At 34.7% G+C, this 21,071-nt stretch overlaps 1 protein-coding gene and 1 long non-coding RNA gene across 3 annotated transcripts; both read left to right on the top strand.

The window, feature by feature from the left end:
• Window positions 1-28: 28 nt before the first annotated feature.
• LOC147518574 (uncharacterized) lies at window positions 29-8,628 on the top strand. The gene is made up of 12 exons (XM_086590390.1): window positions 29-181; window positions 304-375; window positions 449-619; window positions 692-823; window positions 1,258-1,397; window positions 2,734-2,820; window positions 4,311-4,436; window positions 4,980-5,138; window positions 5,848-5,949; window positions 7,582-7,752; window positions 7,846-7,925; window positions 8,361-8,628. Exons 1-12 carry the CDS (start codon window positions 139-141, stop codon window positions 8,407-8,409), a joined length of 1,332 nt encoding a protein of 443 aa, XP_086446516.1. The 5' UTR covers window positions 29-138; the 3' UTR covers window positions 8,410-8,628.
• Window positions 8,629-13,958: 5,330 nt separating this feature from the next.
• On the top strand, window positions 13,959-18,019 carry LOC147518573 (uncharacterized). 2 transcript variants are annotated; one of them, XR_015211833.1, is made up of 5 exons: window positions 13,959-14,804; window positions 16,854-16,901; window positions 17,049-17,071; window positions 17,165-17,244; window positions 17,665-18,019. It is a non-coding gene; the product is annotated as an uncharacterized LOC147518573 (long non-coding RNA). The 2 variants fall into 2 exon arrangements; XR_015211834.1 differs by lacking the exon at window positions 13,959-14,804 and adding an exon at window positions 16,357-16,658.
• The last annotated feature ends 3,052 nt before the right edge of the window (window positions 18,020-21,071 follow it).

Genomic DNA, 21,071 nt, shown 5'->3' with positions numbered 1-21,071 from the left:
ACAAAAACAAACAAACGACTCTAAAACAACGTGTCACAATCAGAGAATTCAAGCCGGACCATTTCTTAAACAAACTCAACCATAGCAAAACTAGAACACACTCAAGTATTCATTATTTCTCTCTCACTGAACTCAACAATGGCTTCACTCTCTTCTCTCATGAAGAGAACTCTTCCTTCAGGTTCTCTTTTTTTTTTTTTTTTAATGCAAAATAACATGACTTGCCTAACAAGCTTTTATACATTGACTAGTTAAAAAACTATTCTGAGCCGTTAGTTGAACGAGTAATGAATAATACTACAGGTAGTAAGTCTAAAGTTCATCCACATCCATTAATAGAAGCTGCTCGTGTTGGAAATCTCAAAAGAATCAAGAGTAAGCTTGCTCATTAATTACTATGTTTGAAGTAGAGCATTTGATTGTTTTAATGTTTTTGTTATGTTTGAAGAACTAGGTAAGGAACTTGATGATGGGTGGGGGTTATCGAAAACTATTGGGAGTATAAAAGATGACTATGGTGGAGGACTACTACATCATGCAGCTGCACATGGAATGACACACATTTGCAAGTACTTGGTTGAAAACTTGAAACTTGATGTTGACGAAAAAGATGAAGATGGTAAATTTTATTACTGTTCTTTCTATTTGCCTTATATAGAAAAAAAAAACATGATTATTGAATTTGTAACAGACTGTACTCCTTTCCTGATGGCAATTGGGGAAAGTCACTTGAATACTGCAGCTTTTCTCCTTGAGAATGGTGCTGATCCTGCTACGATAGCTAGACATGGCACTACTGCTTTGTTTGTTGCTTCTGCATCAGGTTTCTCGTTACTTCCTTTGCATTGTAGTTGATTAATAATCAAAGTGGAATTTTTAGAATTTTGAAATAAAAAACATATTGGGCTTTCATATACTGTTTTAATATATACTTGTTGCCATGGCGTCTTTCAAAGTGAGAGAATCAACAACAATTCAAACTTAATTAGCAAGGTCCCAATACATACTAGTAAACCTAGGGAATGAGCATGGTGAAGCTGCTCTGTAGTTGTATACAGGCTGGCATATTGTTAGGTTGCCCTTTTTTTTTAAGTCTACTGAGGTGTTAAAGCTACATTCGATCTCCTTCCATAAACATTTAAGCACTCAAAAGAATTTAAAAAGGTCTTGTTGTTAGTCTGATCCTGTTGCTATTTTTCCTTTCTGGAGATATGTTTGTCTGTATGCTTTGGTTCTCATTACTTTGCCTGCCTGCAGGGTGTACTGAAATTGTACACTTGTTACTTTCAAAAGCTGTTGATGTCAATGTTCAAAGTGATTTTGGAACACCACTACAAGCGGCTGCAATGTTTCAAAGTGAAGAAGTCATTAAGATTTTATTGGATCATGGTGCAGATGTAAGATGATTTTTATCGTAGTTGGTTAAATGTTGTATCCTTGGTCTGAACCACAAGATCTTATATCCGTTTAATATTTATTTTTTAAAGTTTGGTGTTTAACTTAAATGCTAGAATAATACGTCCAATTGTTTTTTGTTTTGTTTTGTTTTTGTGTTTTTTGTTTTTTTTTGTTGTGAAATTCTACATTGGATTATTAATGCAGTTTTCAAGAAATCCGCTTGTCTTTTGAAAAGCTGATTGATGTATTATTATTTAGCGAGTGTAAGTTACTCCGGCCGTAAACAAGCATGACAAACTTAGACGCAAAGTTGCTAATATGCTTGGGGAGAGGTGAAAAATGTCAGTCAGGTCGACTTGATCTTTCTTGGTAATAGAGGATAAGGTGCCCATTTACATAGCAGACTGTAATTTTTATGAATCCATGATTAATCACCAAAATGAAGAACATACCAAGTCATATTTTCTGATGCCTGAACCTGATCAGATTCTTGTTTTGACACGACCTAAACCATAGATCATTCAAATTGTCAGGAACTAGAAACTCAGTCTGTGTTTATTGAATTTGTTTTATTTATTATGAATCTATTATGATAGATTGATAGTTCTGCTTATATAGGAAGCTAGTTAAGCAATATCATATATATATATATATATATATATATATATATATATATATATATATATATATATATATATATATATATATATTTTTTTTTCAATTGATTAAAATTCCAAATGGCGTTGATGCAAATTTAGTAATAACACTTACAAGCCAAGATTGTATTTATGGTTATTGTTCTTTGTATTCCTTTTCCATTTCCATTTCCATTTCCGTTTTGTTTTATTGTAATTATAGGATATCTCATCCTTTGTGATTTCATTGATTTATAGTAATATATGATACTTTACTGATCCCTAAAAAAAGTCAGAGATTTCTCATAGTCTTTGTGGATTCAAGAAAACCCTTTTAAATTCATGGTGATTTATAAACTTTATTTTCTTCTGCTTCGTCACTCCATCCTGTTAGTTAGTGCTATTCAAATTGATTTATAGTATACATTTTCAGTTATCTGTTTTTGAGTCAAACCTCTATAAGATAAGGAGTAAAGTGTGTTTTTCTTTTACTTGTCTTTGCTTTGTAGGAAGTCTTCCTTGCACTCTATACCCTTTGTTTTCTCCCCCATACCTTCCTGATTTGAGTAGTTCTTCTCCACTTAACAACGAGTGTTTATTTCCTCGGAAAAATAATAATAATGTTGGTTTATTTTCACCTTTTCCTTTTTTAATCCAAGTATGGTTAATTAGAATTGGTTTCTTTCTTATCTATTGGCAGCCCAACTATTATGTTACTCTCCTTCCTAGTCCATTGTCTTCTTCTGTTGCAAAGATGTCCCTCCAATGCACAAAGCTCTTGCTTCAGGTATGATAAGATCCTCCGCTTATTTATACCCTTACTTACAATTGTGTTGTCTAAAATGCATCTTCGATGTAAAGTATTGTGAGAATGCAGGCACACGATCATACTGTGGCAGACTTGTCTGCTTTCAATTCATTTTTTAGGTCAAGTGTACTTTATAAACCCTTTTTTTCGTCCTTTAAACATAATGTGCATGAGAGGCTGAGAGAGGAGAAATGCCATTGAGATCGGTTACTTTTCATACTAACTTTTGGGTGTAATCAATTAATTTTTCTAACCATATTGAGTTGCTCAATAAATATAATACAAATATGATGAAATGCCATAACTGACGGAGCATGAAAAATAGTTGCCTTGGACTAAATAGAAAACTATCAAGTCAATTACTTTTAACGGGAATAGAGTAAAGGTTTGATAAGATAAGGTTTTGTTCTACTGTCTTGAGGAACTTAATTGGCTTTGGATATAAGGAGCATTAGAGTTTCGTATATGCAAATAGAGAATCATTTTAAAAGGAATGGAAGACACCCACATCCTTTAGAGTTGCTTTCTTCACATGGATGACCTGCTTAAACATATCCAAACCATCGAAAAACCTAATGCTACAGGTATGGACATTGCCATTGACTGCTCATTTTGTAATGGCAAAGGAGAGGATGTGGTCCACATTCTGACTCTATGCACGTTGGCTATTAGAGTGTGGGTTGGTTTTCTCTTCTTCAACAAACCTTGGGCTCAATGGATAACATTTCACTGAGGGCTAAATGGATTGCAGATCATCTTCCAAAAGCAATAGTATTATGGGTATTAATTGCACGCGATTGGAAATTTGAGCAAAGGACCTAATTGATAGACATTATCTGTGGAAGTCAAGGAAACCCTGTATGATTGGTCACGGGGTGCCATCTCACATGAGGAGCTGAACATAAGGAAATTGAGGTGCAATTTGGACTACCTTGTGGGATGATAGACTATCGTAATTTTGGGATTTGCGGAAGGCCGAGTAGCTCCTTGCTACTTGGACCCTAAAGCATGGTAATCTCCCTAATCAATTAATCACTATTTTATTACTAATACAAAGTGAATTTTACCAATTAAATTTGTTTGGTTGTAATTGGGATACTATTGTTGTTTAAAGGATGTTTTGTTATCGTCGAATTCCGTATGAGTGGTAAAGTTGACTTGGCTCCTTGCTAAGGTGGATCTGTTCAAGTTGGGTCGTAACTATTATTTGGAAATTGATGTATCATTTACGGGAAATAATGAAGCAAATCATTGGGTGACCTTCGTTTACAGTATTTCTTTCTGATGTTACAAAAATCACATGAATTTAAAGCTCCATGAAATACATTGGGTGGTGTTTTTTTTCCTATTAGAATAGTTGTGTTAACAACACTGACATGTGCACATCCATCTTTTTTATATTTTCCGTGAACTCTTTATGTCTGCTATAATGTATTACTTCTTTTTGGCGTTACATCCTTTATATATAGGCTGGTGCAAATCCGAATGAAATTTCATGTGGAACAACTCCTCTAATAATTGCTGCAAATAAAGGGGAAACTGAAAGGGTCGAATGCTTATTGGGAGCTGGGGCTGATCCAAACGTCACCAATACTGTGAGACTGTCCACATTTTTCTTTTCTTGCCCTTCTATCTTGATTTGTAAATGTGCGTATTAAATATTGTGGCATCCAACTCAAAACCAACTGGTGATGAGTGCATATGCCCATGAAATTATATACAGTACTGCAAGGCTTAAGCATCCCATGTGGGAGTAAACATCTCAACACGCCCACTCACGTGGAGTAAACCGGCCCTTTGGGCCAAAAATAGTAGCCTGCTCTGATACCAACTCAAAACCAATTGGTGATGAGTGGAGAGGCCAATGAACGTGTATAAACATCCCATGTGGGGCACACATCTCAACAACACTCCTGTTTAATGTAAGGATAGAATGCTGCTCTAACTACTTCTCTGCATTGATGTATCTAAGGAGTAAGGATATGCTCTAAAATATGATTCATTGATGCTGATGAACATCATTTATATACATGTAATTAGTTTGCTACTTGGAAGTATTTCTTTTCAGTCGTATTATTTTTGTACAATGACAAGTGTTATTGCCCGAGTACTAGTGACTTATGTTTCTATATTGACAGATGGGAGACAAGGCAATTGAAATTGCTGCATCAAACCCCGATGGAAATTGTGAAGCTGTTACAATTCTTTTCAAGGTTACCTCTCCTATTCCAGCATATCCGAACTGGAGCATCTCTGGTATAATGACGCACTTGCAATCTGAAGAGTTTCGACAACAGGTACTGATATCACAATTCACAAATCCTTATTTAGGAGGTTACAAAAAGTGTCAGCTGATATCCTTTCTCAAACCTTGTTCCTTTTATCCTATTGGCCATGTGAAGTTCTTGAAGACTGGAGAAATATGAAGTAGATTCTTCTGACCTCTTGAAAATTTTCCAGTACGAAGTGAGACTTACCCATTAATGTTTACCATGCGATACACACCCTTCAATTTTCTATTTTTTAAGTGATAAACAGCAAAGACGCTTGCATTAAGTTTGAAAACATGCGGTGTTAAACTGTCAACTATTAACAGAGCATTGTGTAGCTCATTGTTAACACATTCTGGAACAGATTCACTGAAGGTGTAGATTTCATAATTTTTAACTATTGTGCCGATATGATAACCTGATAAGTACAACCATTTCTGTGATGTGTTGGTCATTTAAACGAGCAATAAAACTTGCTTTTGCTTATCTTGACCTTTTCAATAATTATTAAGCTAACTGGCATGGGTAAAGCTATGTGCATGAACGACCGTCTACCAAAAATACCTATTGATATGATCCTTGTTATAAGCTCTCATTTCCATGTATGTTTGGTTTAAGATCCCACGCATATCATGCTAAAAAAATCCCTTGCACCCATTGTTTTAGTATTGTTTGTTTTTTTTTGTCCCTTTTGTTTCTCTATGGTGAAAACTGAAAACCTTTAATCTGCGCACAGGGGAAGCTTAAACTGAAGGAGAAATTCTTGAATGCGATATCCAAAGCAGAAGATGCATTTACAAGAAAGGATTATCTGACAGCCAATTTTTATTATGCTGAGGTGATTCTCTTTGGAATTCACTAAACCGTTGAGCATTAAAGAATTCAAATTGCTTAATATTTTACTGTACCTGGACGAATATTACAATAGTATATAATTGAAATTTGCAAGTATGATTAGTCTTGTAGTATTGCAGTTTTAACTTCTTTGTCAAAGGTATTCATGCTTGTATTCTATATTGCTGTGACTGTCAACTTCTCTGTTTTCTGGATTTTATTTTTTTAGTTTTGATTTCTATGTACCACAAAATGAAAATGAAAATAAAAATTAGATTTACAGTATTCACAGTATTCAGAGTCTATATTTCAACTTGCCGTCTGACAGGTGAAGACCAGTTGACAACACACCCATTCCAATTAGCTGTCTAGTTTTAGTTACCTCATATTACTTCTCGTCCCCGTGTCGTAAGAACTGTTAATGCTTATCCTTCGTCAGTGCTTGTTGTGAAAAGAAGATTTCAATAGTCAAGGGCTTTTTTCGAGCCAAAAATCTTATTTGTATCCTGCCGAAGTAGATAAAAAAATAATTTGGTAATTGCAAGAGTTGGTATTTAAAAAATCAGTAGCTTTCAATGGATTGGCAACAACTAAAGTTACAACTGTAACAACAAATTTAACTACTAATGTAACATAAATATAATTCCAAATGTTGCTATTCCCTCGGTTGTGTCCAGAATAATAGCCAAACTGAATATTGACTTCTGGAAAAAGAGTGCGAGTATGCCATTATGTAGTTTTCTGTTATGGTACTATGATGTAAACCCTATTAATTTTCTATATGAAGATAGTGTGAGAGAAGGGAGAAACCAAATAAGGCTGTGTAGTCATTTCTCTCTCTTTCTCCAGACCTTTTCTTCTTCTCATATTTAATAGCCTAAATATAGTTTTACTTTCTCCATGTTGGATTAGTTCCTTCTAGATAATAGATGATCTAAGGGCCATGAATTAGACTACTAAATTGTAATGTAAGAAATCCTCAACTCTTTCTTTGAGATGATGGGAAGATATGACAGTGTTACTCTAGTTTTCCTTTTCTTTTTTCGTGCACACAAGTAAGGATTATATTATAATAGAAAGACTCGAAAAATTAGAGAGACATTACAAGAAATGTCTATCTATTCCTAAGGATTAGTTTCTCCTATAGTAAGTCTTGAAATGTCTGTCTATTCTCTGGAAAAAAATTAGGTTTACACCATCCTCAGTATAACAGCTAGGGGTAATCCAGAGGGGATCCTTTCTGTGCAGCTGAATCAGCATCAAGATCCCCCCTGTCCATATATGTCGTGTGTCAGCTTACATTCAATAACTTTTCTGGTTGCATTTCTCCATCTGGCCTTCAGCTTCCAAGGAATAGAGCCACCATTACTCGCTAGCACTGCAGCATAGGAGTCTGCCTCCAATCAAATCCTAATCCAATTGCATTCCACAGCTTTCTCAACAGCATAAAAAGGGGCCATGCATCTGTTGTTTATACTTTTATGCACTAGCCGATCATCTGCTGTTTATACTTTTATGCCATTTAATTTGTCGTCACCTTCTGTCTTGTTCAATACTGCTGTTATTACTATATGTTTATTCTTCTTTGGGGGGAAGGGGGGATATTTGTTGACATGGGTCATTGATGGAAATGCAGGCCTCCTGTCTGGATCGCTCTGATGCTACTGTATTATCCAAGAAGAGCCTTTGTTGGGCATCTCTAAATGAGGGTGAGTTTGCTTTGGAGGAGGCCAACGCATGTATAAGGCTAAGGCCTGACTGGCCAGAGGCGTACTATAGGAAAGGAGTTGCATGGGCCACACTAAAAGTGAGTGAATTTTCTTAATCTTTCCATCATCCTTGAAAAATATGTGCTCATATCTCAACTGGGAATTTGCTAATCTATACTGCGGAAGTGCAGAAATTCAACTTGGCAGCAAATGCATTCTCTGAGGGTTTGAGGCGGGATCCTGAAGACAAAGAACTCCAAATTGCTTTGAGGTTTAAGTTATATCTGTACTAACACCCTCATTCTTGATATTGCTAGCAGGGATTTGACCTAGGAGTGCCCTGTATGATCACAAGATTGGAAGTCCTTAGTAGCCATGTCTTGATTTGATAGCTCAAAGCCTCAAACTACACGGCTTTGTTCTTCATTCCAAAATTTTCTCTTCCAGCTTGGTTACTTAACTGGACCTTTAGAAAAACGTGAGATGTGGCCATTTGTGTTAAAAAAAATAATCTATGCAATATTTATATTTATTAAATTAATAATAATATCCTTCAAATTTATTGATTAAGCTGAAGGACTTAAGCAACTAAGCAGCTATGCTATTAGTTGTTGGACAGTTCCATTGCAGGTTTCCTGGTTAAATAAACTCTCATGTTATAATTTCCTTGAGAAATATTTTGTTTGTTAATATGTTATTTTGACAGGGAAGCTGTTGAAGCCAGAATGAACTCCATCCAGTTTCAAGAGGAATGAGGACGCTACTCTGCATTTGATTGTAGTGGATCTTGTATTGCAAGTTTGTTTTTAAAAGGCGGACCAAGTAGCTTGTTCAGGTTTTTGTCACCTCTGAGATTTGGAAATTATCCTGTGTAATAAATTCCACATCCACATTCAAGTGTTCAACTATGTAGGAGGTAGCTTTGTTTGAGAAATTTCAGTGCCGGAGTTTGTATGAAATCTGTGGAATATAGATTTTCTGATTGTACAAACTTTAATTAATCTTTTCCAAAAACAAGAAGAGAATAATAGCCAAGAAATCCTGCCTATTGCGCTCAATCAAGGCATGAAAGTAAAAATAACCAAGTGGAACAAGTGCAACTTTCTTCAAAATAGTGGGGTTCTATCATCTGTTGGAGGTACCAACGAACACACAAGTTGTGTTAGACAATCTCAACCACTCTAGCTAGTAGCCTGGATGGCATCACGGCTTCAGTGTTCATGAGTCATGACTTCAGCGTCAGGTTATCTCTCTCTATATATGTTACATGTTTATGTTGTTACCTTCAAACCTTAGCGAGAAATAATAGTGTCATCAACTAAAAACACGTGTTATTACTTATTAGTGAAGACATTTTATCGAAAAAAAAACCTTATTAGTGAAGACATAACTCAGTTGTTGACTCACTTTGACAATGTACCTGTTATTAACGAGTCAGCTCATCTACTTGAGTCAGAACGCTTTTGTTTAGTTCTGACTCAATCTCTGTTCTCACTGAGTCATTCTTGGTGAAAATTTGAAGTCATGCATGAAAATAACAAAACACTATCAATATTGTTGTTACTTCTTCTATAGTTCTATGATTTATATTATACTAGTCTGGCTTATTCTATAAAATAATCTACAAAAGTTGAATTACTTATTTAATCTTTTTGTATGTGATATTTTTTTTTTTATTTATTTTGCTTTGGGTGTAGGAATAAATTTGTAGTTATCACATAATTATCAGGGCAAAACAGTTACAAAAATAGTGACCAAGAGTCACATATTTTTTAATATTAAATTACTATTGCAGCACTGTAGGTGGCGTCATGATTTTTAAAATAGTAAAAGATGTTTTTTGTTTTACAGATAAGAAATCTTTAACTAATAGTGTCATCAATTAAAAACATGTGTTCTAATAATAACGGTGTTATTACTTATTAGTGAAGACATTTTATCGAAAAAAAAACAACTTATTAGTGAAGACATAACTCAGTTGTTGACTCACTTTGACCATGTACCTGTTCTTAACGAGTCAGAATGCTTTTGTTTAGTTCTGACTCGGTCTCTGTTCTCACTGAGTCATTCTTGGTGAAAATTTGAAGCCATGCATAAAAATAACAAAACACTATCAACATTGTTGTTACTTCTTCTATAGTTCTATGGGTTATATTATACCAGTCTTGCTCATTCTATAAAATAATCTACAAAAATTGAATTACTTATTTAATCTTTTTTAATCTTTTTGTTCGTAGTATTTTTTTTTTTTTTTTCTATTTTACTTTGGGTGTATGGGTAAATTTGTAGTTATCACATAATTATAAGGGCAAAACAGTCACAAAAATAGTGACCAAGAATCACATATTTTTTTAATATTAAATCACTATTGTAACACTTTAGGTGGGGTAAAGATTTTTAAAATAGTAAAAGATGTTTTTTGTTTTACAGATAAAAAATCTTTAACTAAGCAGTTAATAGAAGCTGCTTCCAAAGGGGATCTCAAGAAACTCAAGAGTAAGTTTTGTATTGTTTTTGTTTTTTTTTTTTTTTTTTTTTTGTTCTAGGATTTGTAACTAGTAGTATTGATATTTTGTTTTGTTTTGGGATATAAGAGCTGGGTAAGAAATTGGATGATGGATACCAACCTCGAGAGTCCCCTATTGTTTTTTTTATTAGCATCGTTCCTTGTATTGTGTTTTTCACATGATGACTAACATGAACAAACAAATATTGAGTAAATACTTACCAAAATGAAAATCTTCATTACTCCTATAGCATTTGCATAGTCACTACTCCCTCTGAGAATGGACAATAAAGAATAAGTTTAAAAAGTGTGAGCCACATGAGTATAACTTACAATAACTTACATAAGAAAACTACTTTATAGCTTACATAAGCCACATGAGTATGAAGATGAAGTGCAAGCTTTGGAAAAAGAATTTAAAGTGCAGCCTTGGCTTCCTCCTTTGAATACTCAGTGTCACTCTTATGGGGAATTGGACTAAACGGAGGCTTACATACCTTTTTAGAATACCCAAATACTGGAATCTCTTCATTTTTGTGCGTGCGAGTATTCCTCATAGCATTTAACAACTCATGAAGGGAAGAAGTATCGAGAGTCTTATTCAAAATTCTTCTTGAAAAAGCTATTACATCTTTGAAGTGTTTATAGCTTTCCATAAGAGCCACCCAATTGTGAAATTTAGATCCTTGGTTTTGCACAACTAAAGATAAAATTCTTCTATCTTCACGAGCCGCCTTATAAACCCAGACAATAAACTTAAACCTAGCTCCATCCTTGAGAAGTGCAGGGTGTTGCGACAACTTTTTGATATCACCTAATTAAAATGATGGTTTAATTTGCTAAAAAAATTCAAAACTTCTTCCGACAAATCACTCTCAGACACCTCAAACTTCAAACGGATTCTTGACACAATATCTCCTACATCCTTCAACATTGATTGTAGATTTTGGCGGTCATCATCTCCTAACAATAGCGTCAGTTTCGGAATTTCACCCTCCATATATATCATTTATTCAAAAATCTTAACAAAAACTCCCACAACAACTAGATGAAAACATCCATTCAAAATGTACCATAATTTCACTTTCAAATTTTATGAAAATCAAAATTTTGTAACTCCGACACCAGGTACTTGACACCAAAAGTTTTCGACTTTCATTTTCTCAAAATGTTGATTCAAAGACAAACCCAATCTAGCCACAAGAACAATACGAGCTTTGATATCAACATGTAGGAGTTTCACAATGTTATTATGCGAATATGCGAGGGATAGATTACGAATCATTTTTTTGTAGGGTAGCTGGTTCATTAATTAGAAATCCCGTCACCGGCTTATAGTTGTTTGGACCACCAAAATAAATGAAACATTCGTCATTGGTAAGAGAATAGGGTAAAGCAGTTGTGTGAACATGGACGAGCTAGGGGGTGCGAAATTATATGCTCACAACTCCCCTCCCACCCTAAAAAAAAAGGTCGATCTAAACAATAAAGATCGATCAACAAAATTGTTAACTTCTTATAATGCTATAAGTATATAACCCTACTATTATGTGGAGAAAACTATAAAATATTAACATTGAAAGTAAAAAAGTTGTTTTTTTTAAGTTAAAATTTTATTGATAGTGATAACGAGTTTTACAAATAATTAGGACAAGCGTGCAACAAGCTGCGCCGCAAATCTTTTATGAATTTGTTTTTTGTTTTTTTGGTTGAGCTCTGATGTGAGTTCAATAATTGAGAGTGAAAGAAAGGAATGAGAGCTTACGTATTTGTTATGGGTGATTAGAATTATACAAATTGATCGGTTGAGTTTTGGGTCTTTGGCTATAATTTTGTAAGGACAAAAAGAGAAATAAAAAAAAGTTGGTTTATTATAATATTTTTATTAGTTTTTTTTTATTACTATTTGTTTTTTTTCTATACTGAAATATTTTTTATTAGTATTTTTTTTTTACTATATATATATATATATATATATATATATATATATATATATATATATATATATATATATATATATATATAATCTTACTATAGTTGTGTTGAAAATTTTGGGGTGTGGTAGTAGAAGTTTGCAAAAAAAAATTGGAGATGCGAGTCATTATAGTTTTTGAAGATTTTTCGAAGTAATTAGTTGTGTGGTAGTGGAGCTTTTCTAATATCGGGAGTGTTTTTTTCTGAGCTTGAAAGAAACAATTGTTCATATTATCTCTCATTGTTTATATAATGTTACATGTTTTGACCTTATTATTATATGTCGTTAGAGAGAAATAATAGTGTCATCAACTAAAAACAAATGTGTTATTACTTATTAGAAGTATATACGTCAGCTGTTGACTCACTTTGACCCTGTCCATGTTCTTAACGAGTTAGATGGGTTTTGTTCAGTTCTGACTCACTCATATGTAGGAGGTAGCTTTGCTTGAGAAATTTCAATGCCGGAATTTGTATGAAATCTGTTGAATGTAGATTTTCTGATTGTAGTGTTCTATGGAGAAAATCGTCCTTACAAACTTTAATTAATTAATCTTTTCCAAAAAAATAAGAAGAGAAATAGAGAATAATAGCCGAGAAATCCCGCTCAATGAAAGTTAGAAAAATAACCAATTTACCAACCGTATCTTTCCGTACGGCTTTTTTAAAATTTTCGTACAAAAGGCGGGTGGACGGTTATGTATGTACAACGTGACCATACCCGAAACAACACTTTTGGCGTGATCTCTCTTTTTTCTCTAAGACGTCTATAGGATACTTGCAATCGGAACATGCAAAAGATTTTATACTTGCTATATATTCCGATGAAGGGACTGGGACACCATATGTAGCTGGTGGAGTATAGTGCTACTCTCCAGTATCATCTCATGATCCCTTTGTACTATGATGGTGGTATTTGTCCTGTATTTAAAACGAGTAGACTGGATGCATGCAGCACATTATAGACATTTTCCAGGTTTCAAATACCTAACATAATCATGTAAGAGACATCTTATTTGATACAGTTTGGGTACAAAAATGAGGCTCCCGTCAATTTTTTCACTGATCGGAATGAGGGAAGAACGACACTTCGACACTCTGCGGATGTCTTGATCTATAGTTGGTATGAGGAGAAACATGTATGTTTTAATGTAACTAGAGCATCTCCATTGGTATGTAGGGCTTGAAAATGAAGGTGGGAAGAACAGCTAATAGAGCTGTGGCATGAAGATTGAGAAACATGAGGAAACTTATAGGGGTAATTAGCATTGTTTTTTATTTTTGTTTTTTTTGGATGCTTTCGGTTTCTTTGGCACAAACAATCCGTTGAGCCACTTAAGATTGCAGAAAATCCCTTCAGCCCGAGGTAATTGTGACTCGTCTCGGTTTCGCTGGTGAATTGGGAAATTGCAATTAAGTGGATAGTCACAAGGTCCAAATCCGGGCCTCACACTAGTTGGAATGAAGACTTGGAGATCAAGAAACAAGGTAGCCCTAATTAAACGAAAAGCATAAGGCACTACTATATCCAGAGAGAGAGAGAGAAAAATGGGTTCAATAGTAGAGGCGACAAAGCGAGAGTTGGATAACGTAGGGGCGGAAGAGGAGGCAACAAAGAGGAGAAAGATTACGACAGCAGCACTGAAGAAAAAAATTACAGAAGAGAGAAATTGATCTATGTATGTGGTCAAAAACCTTGTGAAGATATGTGACCTGGTTGGCTCGTCATCGATCCACACAGTTTTGATGGTTACCATCTGAATCCGCTCTATGGTGTAGGTGATGATCCTCTACTTTCATCATATCCGCCCCATTTAGCCAAAATCGATCATTTCGCTAATACTGTCTGGGATCAAAGATATATTTCATTGGTGGTTCATATTTGCCTGGCGAGGAGGTTTTATATGGTTACAACACAGACTCCAGTCGTCGGGTTTTTGCTCATGATACAAGTACTAGAAGTTGGGATGATGAGCTGGCACCCATGCAAGTAACCAGAACATACTGCTATCGCTGTCAGAAATAAGATTTATGTGTTTGGAGGAGCTCAACCCGACAAACTCCTTTTGCAACCTGGCCTTGCTTACTGGGGTGAGTGCTACGACATTGCAACAAATATATGGGTTTATCTTACCCCTCCTACACGAGAGCTTGGTATAACATCATATGCCCTGGTCAAAAATAGCAGTCAGATCCTTTTTTACTTACCTCATCCTGAAGTCATCACTATCTACGATCTTGACCATAATCTCTGGCTCTCTGATCCCGGTCATCCTGCGCCTTACATGTTCCCTTGGTGGAGTGATAGAGTTGTGGTGCTGGCTGATTCTTTTTTGATTTGGAGTTATGCTGGGACAATATATGCGTACGATCTCCATAAGAAACAACTGCTTCCCCCTTTTGAGGAGTTGGGCGCACCAGATCTTAAGACTATTCCAGAACGATATCCTGAATGCCATGGTTCCCCGAAACATACGCTTCTGGAAATGGGGTATTGGCTCTTGTTTGGTTAACTATGTTTCACGCCAATGTCCTTCAGTGCTCCACATTTAGGGTTGAAGTACGGGGAGAAGATGAAGAAAGCGGAGATGCTCCTCCTCTGCGTTTGTCCCCCTAGCTTCTTCAAAATTTTACACTCCCTATTGTTATGTCGAAGATGTTGTGACAAGCGTGAGTAGAATTTGAATGACTTATTGTTTGTATGTGATTCTTTTCAATTTGCATGCCTTTACTTTTCCAATTCATGTTTGTTCTATTATATGTCTGACAACTTGTTTATCCAGTGTGTGCTAGATTGCATTATGCCATTTTAGTTTGTTTGCATACTACAACCGTCCCAAGTATTTGTATTTCGGTTTTTAGACTCCTCAGTTCCTTCCTAAGCCTTGATCTTCAGTTGGTTTGCAATGCAAGATATTATCTTAAATGTAGATGTTCTCATAAAAAGAAAGTTGTTTGTGTGTGTCAGATTGGGAGCTTGTTTCTTATACTCAGCCGTTGTCCCCTCCCCTCTTTTTTTTTTTGGAAAATTTGGTGTTATTTTCTTATTCAGTCAGTAATGTTTTGCATTTGTGTGATTTCATAGAGGGGGATCATGTAGCTCTTGATTATTCGAGGGAGCATATTTCCCTGGTTTATTCCTTTCACTATTATGTTCAGTATTTAGCATTTTAGCTTGAGAGGAAGAAAAAATAGTTGAGACCACTCTCGTTGGAGAGTACTATTTTTTCAAGAAGGGGATCCTTTGCTTGAAATTGTGGTGGGAGGGACTAGGCAAGTGGCTGTGGAGATTTGTGGAAGACAGCCAGGGATAGCCTTTGGAGAAAGGCGACCGTGTCTAGGTTTGGAGAGTCATTTATGGTGTTTAAGTACTTGACTGACCCTGTAATAAGTCCTTGTAGTTGTGAGGTTTGGAAAGGCATTTTAAGAGTTTGGGGAGAGCTTCGTAAGAAAATTAGATTTGTCTTAAGGAAGGGAGAGTGTTTCAGGTTTTGGGAGGATGTTTGGTGGATCAACGATAGGCCTTTATTTTGTACTTACCCTAGATTATTTGCCTTACCTGTTTTGAAAAATCATCCAATTCGCTCTTTTATGAGGATTAATGACTGTAATGTAACTTGGAACATAGGAATAGATAGAGCTCTCTCCGATAGGGATATCATGAGCGTAGTAGCTCGTAATTGGTTCTTATGGTTGTGGGGGATTGGAGAGTCATTTTGAAGAGTTTGGGGAGAATTTCATAAGAAAATTAGATTTGTCCTACGGAATGGTGAGAGTTTCAGGTATTGGGAAGATGTTTGGATCAACGGTAGGCCTTTGTTTTCGATTTCCCCTTGATTATTTGCCTTGTCTGGTTTGAGAAATCAGCCAGTTTACTCTTTCATGAGGGTTGACAACAGTTATATATCTTGCCATCTTTGAACATGGGTATAGATACAACTTTCTCCAATAGAGATATAGTGAGTGTATTAGCTCTTAGCAGATCCTTATGGTTGTGGGAGAGGCATATAAAGATTTGGGGAGAGTTTTATTAGAAAATTAGATTTGTCTTAGGGAATGAGAGAATTTCTGGTTTTGGGAGGATGTTTGGATCAACAATTGGCATTTCTTTCGGATTTTGTTCTATATTATTTGCCTTTTATGTTTTGGAAAATGAGCCAGTTCACTCTTTCATGAGGGTTGATAACAGGAACATGGGTATAGATACAACTCTCTCCGATAGGTATATCTTTAGTGTAGTTGCTCATGTTGGATTCCATCCCCTCTGTGAGAATGGGCAAAGATAAGTGTCCTTGATAAGGGAAGGCTTTTTATTATGTGCAATATTTAGCTTGAGAGGAACAAAAGACATTTGAGGTCGGATTTCTCTCGTTGGAGAGCATAATTTTATCAAGCCGGGGATTCTTCACTTGAACTTTGTGTGTGGGTGGGTGTGTGGGTGAGAGAGTTGACAGATATTTTACTTAATGCATTTTGTGCTTAGATGGGAGGCAATAATGGGTTGGTGAACCTGTTCACTTGCAGGTTATTTATTTATTATGATCTTGCTTTTGTTGTATCTTTTCTCTTTGATTTGCTATAATGTTTACAAACACGTTGAGGGACACTAAAATCAAAATGTATTTGAACAACACAACTGCATTCTCATGTTGCATTGGAATTATAATGGTTATGTTTAAAAAGTATTTGATAATCCTTTTTTGTTTGATTGTGATTCAGGTCTGATGATTGTCATTCATTTTAGACAACCTTGAAAGACACTAAAAGGTAATTGGTAAAGATGGAAATTGTGGTTTGTTTCTGTAGTGTTCATATTGTTGTCATTCTGTGGGAAGTAATGACTAATTTGAATGTTTCGGTAATGTTGTAATTTCTGTTTTTGATTGTTTTTCTTTCTTTTTGTTTGAGTGTAAGGAGTTGCATGGGCCATACTAAAAGTGAGTGAATTTTCTTAATCTTTCCATCATCCTTGAAAAATATGTGCTCATATCTCAACTGGGGATTTGCTAATCTATACTGCGGAAGTGCAGAAATTCAACTTGGCAGCAAATGCATTCTCTGAGGGTTTGAGGCGGGATCCTGAAGACAAAGAACTCCAAATTGCTTTGAGGTTTAAGTTATTTCTGTACTAGCACCCTCATTCTTGATATTGCTAGCAGGGATTTGACCTAGGAGTGCCCTGTACGATCACAAGATTGGAAGTCCTTAGTAGCCATGTCTTGATTTGATAGCTCAAAGCCTCAAACTACACGGCTTTGTTCTTCATTCCAAAATTTGGTTACTTCACTGGACCTTTAGAAAAACGTGAGATGTGGCCATTTGTGTTTAAAAAAAAATCTATGCAATACTTATATTTATTAAATTAATAATAATATCCGTCAAATTTATTGATTAAGCTAAAGGACTTAAGCAATAAGCAGCTATGCTAGTAGTTGTTGGACAGTTCCACTGCAGGTGTCCTGGTTAAATAAACTCTCATGTTATAATTTCCTTGAGAAATATTTTGTTTGTTAATATGTTATTTTGACAGGGAAGCTGTTGAAGCCAGAATGAACTCCATCCAGTTGCAAGAGGAATGAGGACGCTACTCTGCATTTGATTGTAGTGGATCTTATATTGCAAGTTTGTTTTTAAAAGGCGGACCAAGTAGCTTGTTCAGGTTTTTGTCACCTCTGAGATTTGGAAATTATCCTGTGTAATAAATTCCACATCCACGTTCAAGTGTTCAACTCATATGTAGGAGGTAGCTTTGTTTGAGAAATTTCAGTTCCGGAGTTTGTATGAAATCTGTGGAATATAGATTTTCTGATTGTACAAACTTTAATTAATATTTTCCAAAAACAATAAGAGAATAAAAGCCAAGAAATCCTGCCTATTGCGCTCAATCAAGGCATGAGAGTAAAAATAACCAAGTGGAACAAATGCAAACTTTATGTTGTTACCTTCAAACCTTAGCTAGAAATAATAGTGTCATCAACTAAAAACATGTGTTCTAATAATAACGGTGTTATTACTTATTAGTGAAGACATTTTATCGAAAAAAATAAAACTTATTAGTGAAGATATAACTCAATTGTTAACTCACTTTGACCATGTACCTGTTCCTAAGGAGTCAGCTCATCTACTTGAGTCAGAACGCTTTTGTTGTTCTGACACAGTCTCTGGTCTCTTAGTCATTTTTGGTGAAAATTTGAAGCCATGCATAAAAATAACAAAACACTATCAACATTGTTGTTACTTCTTCTATATTCTATAGTTCTATTATTTGTATTATACTAGTCTTGCTCATTCTATAAAATAAAATAATCTACAAAACTGAATTACTTATTTAATTTTTTTGTATGTAGTATTTTTTTATTATTATTTTGCTTTGGGTGTAGAGGTAAATTCGTAGTTATCACATAATTATAAGGGCAAAACAGTCACAAAAATAGTGACTAAGAATCACATATTTTTTAATATTAAATCACTATTGCAGCACTGTAGGTGAGGGTCAGAATTTCTGAAAATAGTAAAAGATGTTTTTTGTTTTACAGATAATTTTTTTTAACTAAGCAGTTAATAGAAGCTGCTTCCAAAGGGGATCTCAAGAAACTTAAGAGTAAGTTTTTTTTTTTTTTTGTAACTAGTAGTATTGATATTTTGTTTTGTTTGAGGATATAAGAGCTGGGTAAGAAACTAGATGATGGATACCAACTTCAAGAGTTCCCTATTGTTTTTTTTATTAGCATCGTTCCCTTGTATTGTGTCTTTCACGTGATGACTAACATGAATAAACAAATATTGAGTTTTTTCACGTGATGACTAACATGAATAAACAAATATTGAATTTTTTCACGTGATGACTAACATGAACAAACAAATATTGAGTAAATACTTACCAAAATAAAAATCTTCATTGCTCCTACGGCATCTGCATAGTCACTACTCCATGTGAGAATGGACAATAAGGAATGAGTTAAAAAAGTGCGAGCCACATGAGTATAACTTACAATAACTTACATAAGAAAACTATTTTATAGCTTATATAAGCCACATGAGTATGAAAATGAAGTACAAGCTTTGGAAAAAGAATTTCAAGTGCAGCGTCATTTATGTGCGTGTGCGAGTATTCCTCATAACATTTAACAAATCATGAAGGGAAGAAGTATCAGGAGTCTTATTTAAAATTCTTCTTGAAAAAGCTATTACATCTATGAAGTGTTTATAGTTTTCCATAAGAGCCACCCAATTGTGAAATTTAGATCTTTGGCACAACTAAAGATAAATTTCTTCTGTCTTCACAAGCCGCCTTATAAACCCGGATAATAAACTTGAACCTAGCTCCATCCTTGAGAAGTGCAGGGTGTTGCGACAACTTTTTGATATCACCTAAACGACGGATTAATTTGCTAAGAAAATCCGAAACGTCTTCTGACAAATCACTCTTAGACACCTCAAACTTCAAATGGATTCTCGACACAATATCTCCTACATCCTTCAACATTGATTGTAGATTTTGGCAGTCATCATCTCCTACCAATAGCATCAGTTTTGGAATTTCACCCTCCATATATATCATTTCTTCAAAAATCTTAACAAAAACTCCCACAACAGCTGGATAAAAACATCCATTCAAAATGTACTACAATTTCACTTTCAAATTTTTTGAAAATTGAAATTTTGTAACTCCGGCACCAGGAGCTTGACACCAAAAGTTTTCGACTTCCATTTTCTCAAAATGTTGATTCAAAGACAAACCCAATCTAGCCACAAGAACAATACAATCTTTGATATCAACATGTAGGAGTTTCACAATGTTATTATGCGAATATGCGAGGGATAGATTACGAATCATTTTTTTGTATGATAGCTGGTTCATTAATTAAAAATCCCGTCACCGGTTTATAGTTGTTTGGATCACCAAGTTGTTTAGACCACTAAAATAAATGAAACATTCGTCATTTGTAAGAGAATAAGGTAAAACAGTTGTGTGAACATGGACGAAGCTAGGGACGTAGCCAGGGAGTGCGAGATTATATGCTCACAACTCCCCTCCCACCCTAAAAAAAAGGTTGATCTAAACAATAAAGATCAACAAAATTGTTAATTTCTTATAATGCTATAAGTATATAACCCTATTATTATGTAGAGAAAACTATAAAATATTAATATTGAAAGTAAAAAAGTTATTTTTTTAAGTTAAAATTTTATTGATAGTGATAACGAGTTTTACAAATAATTAGGACAAGCGTGCAACAAGCTGCGCCGCAAGTCCTTTATGAATTTGTTTTTTGTTTTTTGTTTTTTTTTGTTGAGGTCTGACGTCTGTTCAAGAATTGAGAGTGAAAGAAAGGAAGTGATTAGAATTATACAAATTGATCGGTTGGACTTTGGGTCTTTGGCTATAATTTTATAAGGGCAAAAAGAGAAATAAAAAAAAGTTGGCTTATTATAATGTTTTTACTAGTTTTTTTTTGTTTTTTTTATTACTATTTTTTTCTCTATACTGGAATATTTTTTATTAGTATTTTTTTTTATACTATATATATATTATAATCTTACTATGAAAATTTTAGGGGTGCAGTAGTGGAAGTTTGCAAAAAAAAAATTGGAGGTGCGAGTCTTATAGTTTGAAGATTTTTCGAAGTGATTAGTTATGTAGGAATGGAGCTTTTCTAATCTCGGTGGTGTTTTTTTTATGAATTTGAAAGAAACAATTGTTCATATTATCTCTCTCTGTCTATATAATGTTACATATTTTGAGCTTATTATTATAAGTCGAGAAATAGTAGTGTCATCAACTAAAAAAAATGTGTTATTATTTATTATCCGAAAAGCTAAGGTGTGCAGGGCTGTCCACCACACATTTTAAAATTTTTGAATGGGTGTTTAAGTTTTGAGGAAAAGGAACAGTGAACAACAACTAAGGGTAACAACGTCAATGCGACAAGTGAG

This window comes from Coptis chinensis, chromosome 2 (genome assembly GCF_015680905.1).
Source record: "Coptis chinensis isolate HL-2020 chromosome 2, ASM1568090v1, whole genome shotgun sequence".
Classification (NCBI taxonomy): domain Eukaryota; kingdom Viridiplantae; phylum Streptophyta; class Magnoliopsida; order Ranunculales; family Ranunculaceae; genus Coptis; species Coptis chinensis.
The sequence above is the reverse complement of the archived record's forward strand: the minus strand, read 5'-3'. Positions and strand labels throughout refer to the sequence as shown.

Excerpts from the sequence above, each read along its gene's own strand:
- LOC147518574 (XM_086590390.1), top strand. The coding sequence starts at position 139 with ATGGCTTCACTCTCTTCTCTCATGAAGAGAACTCTTCCTTCAG. Across the intron at positions 824-1,257 it reads GTTTGTTGCTTCTGCATCAG|GGTGTACTGAAATTGTACAC; the intron begins GTTTCTCGTTAC and ends GCCTGCCTGCAG. Across the intron at positions 7,926-8,360 it reads GAACTCCAAATTGCTTTGAG|GGAAGCTGTTGAAGCCAGAA; the intron begins GTTTAAGTTATA and ends TTATTTTGACAG.